The 13,932-nt window shown below is 41.6% G+C and overlaps 1 protein-coding gene across 1 annotated transcript; it reads left to right on the forward strand.

The window, feature by feature from the left end:
- The first annotated feature begins 301 nt into the window (after window positions 1-301).
- On the forward strand, window positions 302-12,175 carry LOC135513054 (volume-regulated anion channel subunit LRRC8D-like). The gene is made up of 3 exons (XM_064935713.1): window positions 302-792; window positions 6,494-6,606; window positions 7,403-12,175. Exon 3 carries the CDS (start codon window positions 7,405-7,407, stop codon window positions 9,943-9,945), a length of 2,541 nt encoding a protein of 846 aa, XP_064791785.1. The 5' UTR covers window positions 302-792; window positions 6,494-6,606; window positions 7,403-7,404; the 3' UTR covers window positions 9,946-12,175.
- The last annotated feature ends 1,757 nt before the right edge of the window (window positions 12,176-13,932 follow it).

Consider the following 13,932-nt stretch of genomic DNA (forward strand, 5'->3'; position numbering starts at 1 on the left):
ATTATCTTTGGTTAGCTTAAACCATTTCTATTTTCAACGTGTATCATAGCGCAAAGAGAGATGTACTTCAAGGTGTTTTAGACAGACTGTCTTCGCCCCGTCGAACATATTTCAATGCAGATTCAGGCGCGCAATATTGGATCTCCCGTAGGCTACCTCGTATGAAGCACAAACTATACATTCGAAATTGGAAATAGAACGCATGTTGTGTAACCATTTCACTCCCAAACAGGACATTAAATGGCCGAGATTTATTTCCCAAGTCGGTATTGAGCAATTCCGTACATGCGCTATTGGACTATAGGATTTTGGGGTAAACGAATCCAAGTGGACCGCGTAGAAATAGCTTGTGGATGTTATTCTAATACCTTGGGCAATGTGCATTGAATTGTGCTATTTGGATATAGTTCAAATACGCTGGATAAGACATCATCCATTCGCAGTGCTATCAAAATGCTATAGCGAGGAGGAAAAATGCTGTGTCACATTTGGAGGCCACTCACGCGCATCCCGTGCCAGCCAGTCTGAGCCAGAGCCAGTGCATGCGCTCAGTGCGCCATCGATGATGTTGTGGGATATATCCAGTCTGGTCGACTAAACCGGCGATGTATTTACCACGCTATGTGTTATAACATTTTTAAAATCGACATAGTCACATACAGCCACTGGACTTTTCATTCAATTTATGTAGCCTACAGTAGCGCTGGTGAACATCATGTTCTATGTAGGAGGAGGTGGTGGGTAGCCTATGCAATTTCAGTTGTCGGTGTACTGATCCCATTTTGGAACACAGTAAGTAGCCGAAGCTCTTCATAATATAGGAACCATATAACCTACAGTAGCTGATGTATAACGCAGTGTTTAGCCTTTCTGTCACATGGCAATGTAAACAAGGCATATTTAAAATCTGACTACTGCCCTTAAATGTGGTCCAGCAGCTTGTGAATACAGTAGCCTACAGTAGTGTAGACGAGTTTTTAATCAACTCCACGATGTTGAGAAACCCAGTTAACAGCGTAGCTACCGCAAACATGGCCACTTTTGATTGTGGGATGCTGTGGAATTGGGACAAAGCCACCGCTGATGTTAAAACGCTATATAGGCTACCTCTATCAATGCTTTGCATATCCCACATATGTCCCACATATTTGTGAATACTACATCAGCATTGTACTGCCTATGTTATATTTACAACTAAATAGTTGACATGGAGTTCTATTTTTATTCAGGATAAGACATTGGATCTATGGTAGGCCTAAAATTAATATTTTACTGTCTCTGAAGTTCAAATGTCAATTTCTCCTCTCACCTACCCAGGCTTTGACCAAATTTTCATGACATTTTGTTTGTGTGACTGCTCTTGCCTATCAGTGTTTTGTTACTTGTCGTGTTTTATGTATTTGTGTGGACCCCAGGAAGAATAACTCCTGCTTCGGCAAAAGCTAATGGGGATCCAAATAAATCAATTGCATGCAACAATCTAGTGCATATGCTTTCTCAGTTTAAAATATGGGCATGTTGCACAAGGCTGGGTAGAGTAGTGATCTGCCCAGCAAACCATAGCCTTCTGCAGTGTGATAATGCTCACCATTGAGAGATCATATGGTCAATTTCATGTCAATGGGTCTACTGAGTGCTCTGATTGGATATTTTAGATGCCAATCATTATCTGTTGACAAATGAGTGACTTGCATAGCTCTTCAGCACTTGACCTACTTTGGAAAATGTCCATACTGAGGTTAGCTTAGGTCTTCAGTCAGTATGCCAACCAAATTCTACATAACTTGCATAATCCTCCAAGCTGCTGTTCTAGTCTTAACCCTCTTGTGCACAGCTGGCAATATAGCTGAAAATATAGAGTTGGCATAGTGGTTTATTTGAACTTGGAATATATGTCTGCTTTAGTTGCACATTTATTTAACTAGGCAAGTCAGTTAAGAACAAATTCTTATTTACAATGACAGCCAAGGGACAGCCAAGGGACAGTGGGTTAACTGCCTTGTTCAGGGGCAGATGTTTACCTTGTCAGCTCGGCGATTCGATCTTGCAACCTTTCGGTTATTGGCCCAACGCTCTAACCACTATGCTACCTGCCGCTCCAATTTATAACAACATAAGTATTCTCAACCAATGTATAAAGGTAAACGATAACAAATGTGTCACTAAATCTTGAAGCTGGGACAAGTACACAGTGTACTGTATACATTTCTGCTCACGCAAGAGTTCAGTTCCGTCTTAAAGCAACCCCAACATCTGGGCCTCTGTGTAGTGTGTAGGGAATAGGGTGGCAACTTGATCCCCAACTTGCACTGCCACTGAAGTACAGAAACGTGTACCAGTTGATTTCCATTATATTTCAGCATTTTGTCTGAGCAGATTTGGATGTGGAAAACTTACTTTTGCATCCACATGACTTTTCCACCAACACCCTTAACCACATTTGACTGAAACTAAACCACAGTCTAGTCTGCTTGCAAGTGTGACCTTCATAAAAACACATGGGCATTGTGCTAATCACTAGTTCTCTCTGGCATGGTGTCAGTGGGCTCTGCTTTTGTCTTTTACACATTTATATGCAGTGGAGAAAGGCTAGCTAGAGGAATTATACACAGATGTTCCCTATATAGTGTACTACTTTTTACCAGGGCCCAAAGGGCTCTGGTCAAAAGTACTGCACTATATAGGGAATGTGGTGCCATTTGGGACACATCCTTAGTCTTGTGGTAAGCAGAAGGACATTTAGGGCATTGGTCATGTTGGTATTATGACGGCACTAGGGAATATGTGGCATGCTATTCCTGTAGGCTGTGTCGATAGGTTACCCTCTGGATGAATGAATGATGAACCACTGAAGGTGATAACATGGGCCAAGTGCATCACTCTGGACAGCAGGTCTCAGAGGAATGTATTGTAGCGATCCTTGCTATATGAGCCATGTTACAATTCCCAGAAGTGGGATGGCGGCTGTGAGGCCATCGGAACGCACTACCCAGACTGGTGAGGAGGCTGAGTAGTTGAAGCATGGAGACATGCATTTACCATTGGGAGGGGGCAGTGTAGCGATCCTCGCTCTATGAGCCATGTTACAATTCCCACCAAGGGGGTTAACCCTATTTGCAGGATGCGTAGTGTGTTTGCCTTTCACGCCAGCAAACCCAGGTTCCCTTTACTGCACTGCCTTTCCCTACAGTATTATGAATGAAAGTGTATTCAGTTCACTTCCAAGACTACTGCCATCTTGGACAGGTTTATCTTGCAAAATGGATTTTAACTCAGTGAGACTAAACTGTATTTCTAAAGGTTAAAAGATGATGGTACCCATTAATGACATTTGAGAATGAATGTTGAATTATCCTATAGGGTATCAGAATTTAAGGATCTCAGATGATATAGTCATTATATTGAAGTATTTATTTATTTGAAGACAATATGTACAATTAGACTTACGATGTTTGAGACCGCAATTAGCTTAAATGCACATAATTACAAATGAGCTACAGAGTACTCTGCCTATAGCAAACGTGTGACTGATTGTCTGACTGTTCCCTTTACTTTCCAGGTCTCTATTCAAAGGACAGAATTAGGGACCACCCTTTGTTGTTGTTTTTTTAGTTCTCTGCAAGACAGACATTCTTAATTCCCCTGCCATCTTTTCTATCTGGCAGTCAGTTTTTAGTAAGGCTTTGGGTTTGTTCTTAACGTGTGGGTTAGTCACATCAAAGCCCAAATAAGTTTCATATGATGAAGGGTATGTATAAAGCTAGAGATAACGAAGATAAGCAAAGACAAAGAACAAAGACAGTAATGACAAACCGGTTTTGATTAGATAATAAAGTAGAGTTTTAGATAGGCATAGTCATGACATGTTCCATGTCGATTAGCTTTAGAAATGGGAAAAAATGCAGAGCCCTGCTGTTCTGCTGGTTCTTCATAGCTTGTTTTCCATCTTATTTTTTTAAATAGGAAGCCAATTTATCAGCACTGATCAAAACTTGTTTTTTCATGGCTCTCTCTTGTCCCTCTGCAGCGGATATACAGTGTCTTTGGAAAGTATTCAGACCCCTTAACTTTTTTGTTTGTTGTTACAGCCTTATTCTAAAATTGATTAAATTGCTTTTTTAACCTCATCAATCTACTACACACACTACCCCATAATGACAAAGCCTAAACAGGTTATTAGACATTTTCGCAAATGTATTAAAAGTCCAAATGGAAATATCACATTTACATAAGTATTCAGACCCTTCACTCAGTACTTTGTTGAAGGACCTTTGGCAGAGATTACAGCCTTGAGTCTTATTGGGTATGACTCTACAAGCTTGGCACATTTGTATTAGTGGTCGGCTGATTATGATTTTTCAATGCCGATGCCGATTATTGGAGGACCAAAAAAGCAGATACCGATTTAATTGGCCATTTAAAAAAATAAACGTTTTTTTGTTGTAATAATGATAATTACAACAATACTGAATGAACACTTATTTTGACTTAATATAATACATCAATAAAATCAATTTAGCCTCAAGTAAATAATGAAACATGTTCAATTTGGTTTAAATAATGCAAAAACAAAGTGTTGGAGAAGAAAGTAAAAGTGCAATATGTGCTATGTAAGTGCTAACGTTTCAGTTCCTTGCTCAGAACATGAGAACATATGAAAGCTGGTGGTTCCTTTTAACATGAGTCTTCAATATTCTCAGGTAAGACGTTTTAGGTTGTAGTTTATTATAGGAATTATAGGACTCTTTCCCTCTATACCATTTGTATTTCATTAACCTTTGACTATTGGATGTTCTTATAGGCACTTTAGTATTGCCAGTGTAACAGTATTGCTTCCGTCCCTCTAGTTTGCGCACGCTAACTAGCTAGCCATTTCACTTCGGTTACACCAGCCTCATCTCGGGAGTTGATAGGCTTGAAGTCATAAACAGCGCAATGCTTGATGCACAATGAAGAGCTGCTAGCAAAACGCACGAAAGTGCTGTTTGAATTCATGTTTACGTGCCTGCTTCTGCCTACCACCGCTCAGTCAGATACCTGTATGCTCAGTCAGATTATATGCAACGCGGGACACGCTACATAACATCTAGTAATATCATCAACCATGTGTAGTTAACTAGTGATTATGATTGATTGTTTTTTATAAGATAAGTTTAATGCTAGCTAGCAACTTACCTTGGCTTACTGCATTCGAGTAACAGGCAGTTTCCTTGTGGAGTGCAACGAGAGAGAGGCAGGTCGTTATTGCATTGGACTTGTTAACTGTAAGGTTGCAAGATTGGATCCCCCGAGCGGACACAGTGAAAATCTGTCGTTCTGCCCCTGAACAAGGCAGTTAACCCACCGTTCCTAGGCCGTCATTGAAAATAAGAATGTGTTGTTAACTGACTTGCCTAGTTAAATAAAGGTATCGGAAAATCGGCGCCCAAAAATACTGATTTCCGATTGTTAATGAAAACTTGAAATCGGCCCTAATTAATCGGCCATTACGATTAATCGGTCGACCTCTGTATTTGGGAAGTTTCGCCCATTATTTTCTGCAGATCCTCTCAAGCGCTCTCAGGTTGGTTTGGGAGTGTCGCTGCACAGGTATTTTCAGGTCTCTCCAGAGATGTTAGATCAGGTTCAAGTCCGAGCTCAGACTAGGCCACTGAAGGACATTCAGAAACTTGTACTGAAGCTATTCCTGCATTGTAATGGCTGTGTGCTTAAGGTCATTGTCCTGTTGGAAGTCGAACCTTCGCCTCAGTCTGAGCGCTCTGGAGCAGGTTTTCATCAAGGATCTCTCTATACTTTGCTCCGTTCATCTTTCCCTCGATCCTGACTAGTCTCCCAGTCCCTGCCGTTGAAAAACATCCCCACAGCATGATGCTGCCACCACGACACTCCCCAGGAATGGTGCCAGGTTTCCTCCAGATGTGATGCTTGGCATTCAAGCCAAAGAGTTCAATCTTGGATTCATCAGACCAGAGAATCTTGTTTCTCATGGTCTGAGGGTCCTTTGGGTGCCTTTTGACAAACTCCGAGCGGGCTGCCATGTGCCTTTTACTGAGGAGTGGCTTCTGTCTGGCCACTCTACCATAAAGGCCTGATTGGTGGAGTGCTGCAGAGATGGTTGTCCTTCTGGAAGGTTCTACCATCTCCACAGAGGAACTCTTGAGCTCTGTCAGAGTGACCATCGGGATCTTGGTCACCTACCTGTACAAGGCCCTTCTCCCCCGATTGCTCAGTTTGGCCAGGCGGCCAGCTCCAGGAAGAGTCTTGGTGGTTCCTAACTTCTTCCATTTAAGAATGATGGAGGCCACTGTGTTCTTGAAGAACTTCAATGCTGCAGAAAATGTTTGATACCCTTCCCCAAATCTGTGCCTCGACACAATCCTGTCTCCGAGCTCTATGGACAATTCCTTTGACCTTATGGCTTGGTTTTTTGGACCTTATATAGACAGGTGTGTGTCTTTCCAACATCATGTCCAACCAATTATATTTACCACAGGTGGACTCCAATCAAGTTGTAGAAACATCTCAAGGATGATCAATGGAAACAGGATGCACCTGAGCTCAATTTCAGGTCTCGTAGCAAAGTGTCTGAATACTTATGTAAATAAGGTATTTCATTTTTTTTGTTATTTTATTTTTGCAAATGTATATAACTGTTTTTCCTTAGTCATTATAGGGTATTGTGTGTAGATTGATGAGGGAAAAAATGAAGAGGTCTGAATACTTTCCGAATGCACTGTATGGTGAGCAATATATTTGGCACATCGAATTGCAATAAAATCACAGTATTGAATCATATAGAATATATATATATATATGATAGCAGTATATAGAATCATGAAAATCGCAGTAGATATGGTATTGGCACCTAAGTATCGTAATAAAATTGTATTTTGCGTAATTAAAGAAATGAGTGGCAGATAGCCGAGAGGCTATGTCATAATAGGGAATGTTGCCATATGCAATTTTTTTTCTTTTTTTTCTTTACTAGGCAATTTGGTTAAGAACAAATTCTTATTTACAATGACGGCCTACCGGGGAACAGTGGGTTAACTGCCTTGTTCAGTGGCAGAACGACAGAACGACTACTGGCCCAACTCGCTAACCAGTAGGCTACCTGCCGCCTCATGTTTTTGAAGATGTATTGTTCTTTTCTTCAATGATGTGTGTTCTGCATTTGTATTGCAAAAATCTGAGTTTATTAGTGATGACTGATTTTCCAAATTGCATGTAGTCAAATTAGGACCCATAGTGAATCTAATCAATAGATTTAATGTAATGTAAATCCCACAGATTTAACATTTTGGGCTTAATTCATTTTCGGAAGGTTTAATTGCACTTGTTTGTTAAATCGTGTATATTATGTTTGTCACTGTTTAATTAATATGTCTGCTTTCTGTTGCAGTGATGTTTACTCTTACCGAGGTAGCCGCCCTGAATGACATCCAGCCAACCTATCGGATCCTGAAACCATGGTGGGACGTCTTTATGGACTACCTGGGCGTCGTCATGCTGATGCTGGCCATATTTTCTGGAACCATGCAGTTAACCAAAGACCAGGTGGTTTGCCTTCCTATCCTGGAACCAGCTTCAGAGGACCCCAGCGGCTTCACAACACCGCAGCCAGCGGAGGGGTCTGGTTTTGGGTCAGGGAACGGAGGAAGTAGGGTGACTCTAGCCGCCACTCCCCTAGTGACTAAGGATCTACCGGATAGTGTTGTTCATCAGATTCACTTTACACATTCTGGTGGTGTTGGACAGCAGCCTCTGCCAACAGGCCTCAGGACAAACCTGGACTTTCAGCAATATGTTTTTGTCAATCAGATGTGCTACCATGTCGCCCTGCCGTGGTATTCTAAATACTTCCCATACCTTGCTCTCATACACACCATCGTCCTCATGGTCAGCAGTAACTTCTGGTTCAAATATCCAAAGACTTGTTCGAAAATAGAGCATTTTGTGGGGATTCTGGGGAAGTGTTTTGAGTCTCCTTGGACGACCAAGGCATTATCTGAGACGGCATGTGAGGACTCAGAGGAGAATAAGCAAAGGCTCACTGGTGCCCCTTTCCTGCCAAAACATTTCTCAACCAGCAGTGAAGAGGGAAGTCCTAACCAGTCCACCCCGATGCTGGCTAAGTCTGGGGTCAAGTTCACTGCTGATAAGCCTGTCATTGAAGTCCCATGCATGACCATACTAGACAATAAAGATGGAGAGCAGGCCAAGGCTCTATTTGAAAAGGTTAGGAAATTCCGTACCCACGTGGAAGACAGTGATTTGATCTACAAGCTCTACGTTGCCCAAACAGTGATCAAAACTGTGAAGTTCATTTTGATCTTGTGTTACACAATGACGTTTGTTGCTGCCATTGACTTTGACCATGTGTGTGAGCCTGACATAAAACATTTAACTGGATACACTAAATTCCAATGCACACATAACATGGCATTCATGTTAAGGAAGCTGCTTGTCAGCTATATTTCCCTCGTCTGTATATACGGCCTCATCTGTATGTACACTCTCTTCTGGCTCTTTCGACGACCTCTCAAGGAGTACTCTTTCGAGAAAGTCAGAGAGGAGAGTAGCTTCAGTGACATTCCTGACGTGAAGAACGACTTTGCGTTTCTCTTGCACATGGTCGATCAGTACGACCAGCTGTACTCTAAGCGTTTTGGTGTCTTCCTCTCTGAAGTCAGTGAGAACAAGCTGCGGGAGATCAGCTTGAATCACGAGTGGACATTCGAGAAACTGAGACAGCATGTAACCCGCAATGCTCAGGACAAACTGGAGCTCCATCTCTTCATGCTGTCAGGTTTGCCAGACGCTGTCTTTGACCTGACAGATCTGGAGATCCTGAAGCTGGAGCTGATCCCAGAGGCCAGGATAACAGCCAAGATCTCCCAGATGATCAACATTCAGGAGCTACACTTCTACCACTGTCCTGCCAAAGTCGAGGAGACCGCGTTCAGTTTCCTTCGTGACCACCTCCGGTGCCTTCATGTCAAGTTTACGGATGTAGCCGAGATCCCCACTTGGGTGTACCTGTTGAAAGGTTTGAGGGAGCTGTACTTGGTCGGGAATCTGAATTCTGAAAACAACAAGATGATCGGTTTAGAATCTCTCAGAGACCTGAGGCATCTAAAGATTCTGCATCTAAAAAGCAATTTGACGAAGGTCCCGACCAACATAACAGATCTCTCTCCACACCTGATCAAGCTGGTGGTACACAATGATGGTACTAAACTCCTGGTACTGAACAGTTTGAAGAAAATGATGAACCTAGCTGAACTAGAGCTTCACAACTGTGAACTGGAGAGGATACCTCATGCTATCTTCAGTTTGACCAACCTGCAGGAGCTGGACCTGAAATCCAACAACATTCGTACCATTGAGGAGGTCATCAGCTTCCAGCACCTCAAGAGGCTGATCTGTCTCAAACTATGGCACAATAAAATCATTACCATTCCATTGTCAATAAGCCATGTCAAAAACCTTGAGTCCCTCTACCTTTCTCACAATAAACTTGAATCTCTGCCCGTACCCTTGTTTAACCTGCTCAAGCTGAGGTATCTGGACATTAGCCACAACTCCATAGCGGTGATTCCGCTGGAGATTGGTTTTATGCAGAACCTCCAGCACTTTGCCATTACAGGCAACAAGGTGGAGGTAGTACCCAAACAGCTGTTTAAGTGCACCAAACTGAGGACACTAAGTCTGGGACACAATTGTATCGCCGTCCTTCCAGAGAAGATCAGCAATCTGGTGCAGCTAACAAACCTGGAGCTGAAGGGAAACTGTCTGGACCGCCTGCCGCCCCAGCTAGGCCAGTGTCACCTCCTCCGCAGGAACTGCCTGGTGGTGGAGGACCACCTGTTTGACTCACTCCCCCTAGAGATCAAGGAGAGTATCAATCAGGAAGCCAACGTGCCCTTTGCTAATGGGGTGTGAGTGTGGCAGGACAGTGAGAGTCACTTTACCCATACAGGAGTGGGATTACAAAAATCAGACAACTGTCCACAGTCCATGTTTGTAATTACAACAAGTGAACTGAAAGAAAGGTTTTTGCTCAGGGCTGACTCGTCATGAAAGAACATTATGTTTTAGACGGGTATAAAATGGCACTGTGATCACTCATTATGAAAGAAGATCCCAGGTACTGTGGAAAAAGCCATAAGTATGGTCTAGTTCAAAAATGGTAGGTTAGTTCCATAGTGATGGTCTGGTTCAAGAGTGATGGTCTGGTTCAAGAGTGATGGTCTGGTTCAAGAGTGATGGTCTGGTTGAAGAGTGATGGTCTGGTTGAAGAGTGATGGTCTGGTTGAAGAGTGATGGTCTGGTTGAAGAGTGATGGTCTGGTTGAAGAGTGTTTGGGTGGTTCAAGAGTGTTTGGGTGGTTCAAGAGTGTTTGGGTGGTTCAAGAGTGTTTGGGTGGTTCAAGAGTGTTTGGGTGGTTCAAGAGTGTTTGGGTGGTTCAAGAGTGATTGGGTGGTTCAAGAGTGATTGGGTGGTTCAAGAGTGATTGGGTGGTTCAAGAGTGATTGGGTGGTTCAAGAGCGATTGGGTGGTTCAAGAGCGATTGGGTGGTTCAAGAGCGATTGGGTGGTTCAAGAGCGATTGGGTGGTTCAAGAGTGATGGGCTGGTTCCAGAATGACGGGCTAGTTCCAGAATGATGGACTGGGGTGCAATCATTAGTCCAAACTGTTGCAAATCAGAATATTTTGCAACTAAAACTAGTGTTTCTATTGGACAATTCAGGTAGGTCCTTCCCCGTTTCATTCCATTTGCTTTTGTTTAAGAAATGTTTTGCAACAGATTCGGCGTAATGACTACATCCCTGGTTCCAGAATGAGGGTCTGGTTCCAGAGTGACGGCTAGTTCTAGAATGACGACCATGTTTGTGTTAGACCACAAAATTATTAGTCAATGTTCTGAGGAAAATGGATGGTCCTCTTAATTATGGAACAGAGAATGGTGGTGTAGAATTTATAGATGCGAGGGATACATGGTCTGATGAGATTTTATGTTTGTTTTCTTTGTTTTATAGCAACAATTTATGGAACGCCGTTTGGGTCTTTGCATGTCAAAAAAGATACACATCAAATAACACTTTGTCGTGTCAAATAACACTTTTTGTCGTGTCAAATAACACAATTTGATGTGTCAAATCAGCTTGTTGACCAATCAGGACCTGAATATGACTGCACGTCACATAATAATTTAACGTGTTCATAATTTGTTTTACGTAGTTATTACACATTGATTACACTCACTCGTATTTCATATGTCACAGCGATTCCTCGATACGTATGCTATGATGCTAGTACAGTGCTGGTCATAAAAAAGCTAGCTAGCTCATGGATGCAAACAATGTCTTCCCCAAAAACATAACAAAACGACATAATCTGTTTCAGTAGCTATAGTTAGCTAGCTAACTATATATTTATGTATCATCCTCTAAAATAACCCTAATTTACAAGACAGTTCTTATTTGATTAATGGTGGTCGGACCCATCTATGTGAAGCTAGCCACAATAAGGATTAGCCTTCAAAATAAAAGTATGTCAATGACAGTGTTGCAAATTAATACAAATTGTAGAATTATTCCATAATTGAATAGATCATGATAAACGAGTTTGGAATGGTATATAAAATCAACAAAATACAATCATTTGTTAATTTGACCAAAATTTGTTGAAATCACACTGGATGTATTAGACTTTAGAATTTCATTGGGGCATACTTATTTCACTGTACAGCCTTACCTAAGGATTGTGGATCAATGGCATGGGGTATCAGTCTACTCAGTGACACACAGAGAACATTAGCATCGTAGCTGTCACGCCCTGGTCGAAATATATTAGATTTATCTTCATTTATTTGGTCAGGCCAGGGTGTGACATGGGTTATTGTGGTGTGTTTTTGTCTTGGGGTTTTTGTGGGGCGTATAGTATAGTCTATGTTTGCCTGAGGCGGTTCTCAATCAGAGTCAGGTGATTATCGTTGTGTCTGATTGGGAACCATATTTAGGCAGCCATATTCTTTTGAGTGTTTTGGTGTGGGTGATTGTTCCTGTCTCTGTGTCTTCACCAGATAGGACTGTTTAGGTTTTCACGTTCCGTTTGTTGTTTTTGTATTGTTCGTGTTTTTTCGTTCTTCATTAAACATGTCTCAAAAATACCACGCTGCATTTTGGTCCGCTCCTCCTTCAACAGAAGAAAGCCGTTACAGTAGCTCTTATTGTGGAACTCTGAGACTGTGAATTGAGACACATTTATTGTCAACCTATGTGTATTGAACACTCTTCCAGAGGAAAAATAATGCTGTGTGGATGTTTGAGCCTGATAACTCTTGAGGAGGACGTTGGGGAAAAAATGTATTGAGTAGACTGATACCCCATTTCATTGATCCCCAATCCTTAGGTAAAGCTGTCCAGTGCCATATGAATGTCAATACACACAATAGGCTGACTAGGGAGGGGATTTCACACAGTCACACTCCTGCGATAAGAGCTACAACACTAATACTTGCGTAAACTCTTCACAGTTGTGTTCTATGGGTGTCACCAAGTAGACTGATACCCCATTTAATTGCTTCACATTCCAACCTTGTTAACATGATCTCATCTAAATATGGCATGATTCCTCCAATTGCAACCTTCTGCATCACTTTCAAATAGATGCTTTTATTTTGAAGGCAAATCGCAAATTCCACAATTGTGCCTAATCCTTATTGAGGCTAGCTTCACAACACATAACCCGGTCAGGTCGTGCCTAATGAAGCTCGCTGGCTGCTTACAACGTTAGCTTTTGGCAACAGGGTTTAGTAGCTGGCTAGCTATTTATTTACATGAACTGAAGTTCAGTTGTAATAGGTTAACAACAAGTGGCTACCTAGCTAATAATTACTCTAATAATTACTCTTACAATCTCTCTCCACCAGGTGTAGCACTTCTATCATCGTTTAAAAACAAGAAATGGACAGTGACGGGGGTAAGGGGGGATACCTTGTCATTTTTTGCGTCATCATTGCATGCGATCATCATTCTCAAAGCCGCTGTTTACTTCTAAGATCACTTTAGCACCGCCCTAAAAACTCGATTCAAATTCGACACAAACCTTCAAATGGGTATGTAATGACACACTATATAAAGTCTTTATAGTGTTTTATTTACATTTTAGAGGCGATAAGGTGATAAGTTGGACAGATCGAGTGAAAAAATTTTTTTTTCCCCACACAACATCTCTCCTTCTCACTATCACGCATTAGTTTCGCTTCCCCACCCTCCATTTTTAAAAGACCTGACGGGGCTCATTGCCTGCTTGAATTATGCAGAAATGGGCAGCGTGGGGGTCATGTAATTGATTCTGTTGGAAAGGGGAGAAATTGTGCTTTACAATGGTATTACATTACAGTTGATCTGGAAGTATTACATTTTTGGGGCGCTAAAATAAGGTCAATTGTATCTACCAGGGCGATGTACAAAAGTGAGTGAGTTTACGTTACCAAGCTAAAGCTAGCCAACTACCCCAGAAGTTGCGGTCCAACACAACATTCTACAATTAAACTGTGTTTTTTGACATGTGAAATTTAAAAGCTTATTTAACGTGTCAAATATTGTTATTTGACGTGTATCTTTTTTGACACACAAAGACCCAAACGGTGTTCCATAACATTTCTCTACTTTTTACCTGAATCCAGGAAAGTCCATATCATGGCTGTCAGATGGAAACCTCTCATAATTGTATGTTCGTTATTGGTTAAATAGGGTAATTTTTTTCTATTCCCTGAAAAGTGTGTTTTAAGATAAAACTTCATAAGCTATTTTGAATACATTGTTTTGTCATGAAATGTTCAGAGTACATTGAGGGGAGTTAATGCTTTCAATAAATGTACAAAAAAAATTAAACATTCAAAAATGTTAAGGTTTTCATCAG

This window comes from Oncorhynchus masou, chromosome 24 (assembly GCF_036934945.1).
Source record: "Oncorhynchus masou masou isolate Uvic2021 chromosome 24, UVic_Omas_1.1, whole genome shotgun sequence".
Lineage (NCBI taxonomy): Eukaryota > Metazoa > Chordata > Actinopteri > Salmoniformes > Salmonidae > Oncorhynchus > Oncorhynchus masou.

What these genes read in the sequence shown, in the direction of transcription:
- LOC135513054 (XM_064935713.1), top strand. Translation starts at nt 7,405, where the DNA reads ATGTTTACTCTTACCGAGGTAGCCGCCCTGAATGACATCCAGCCAACC.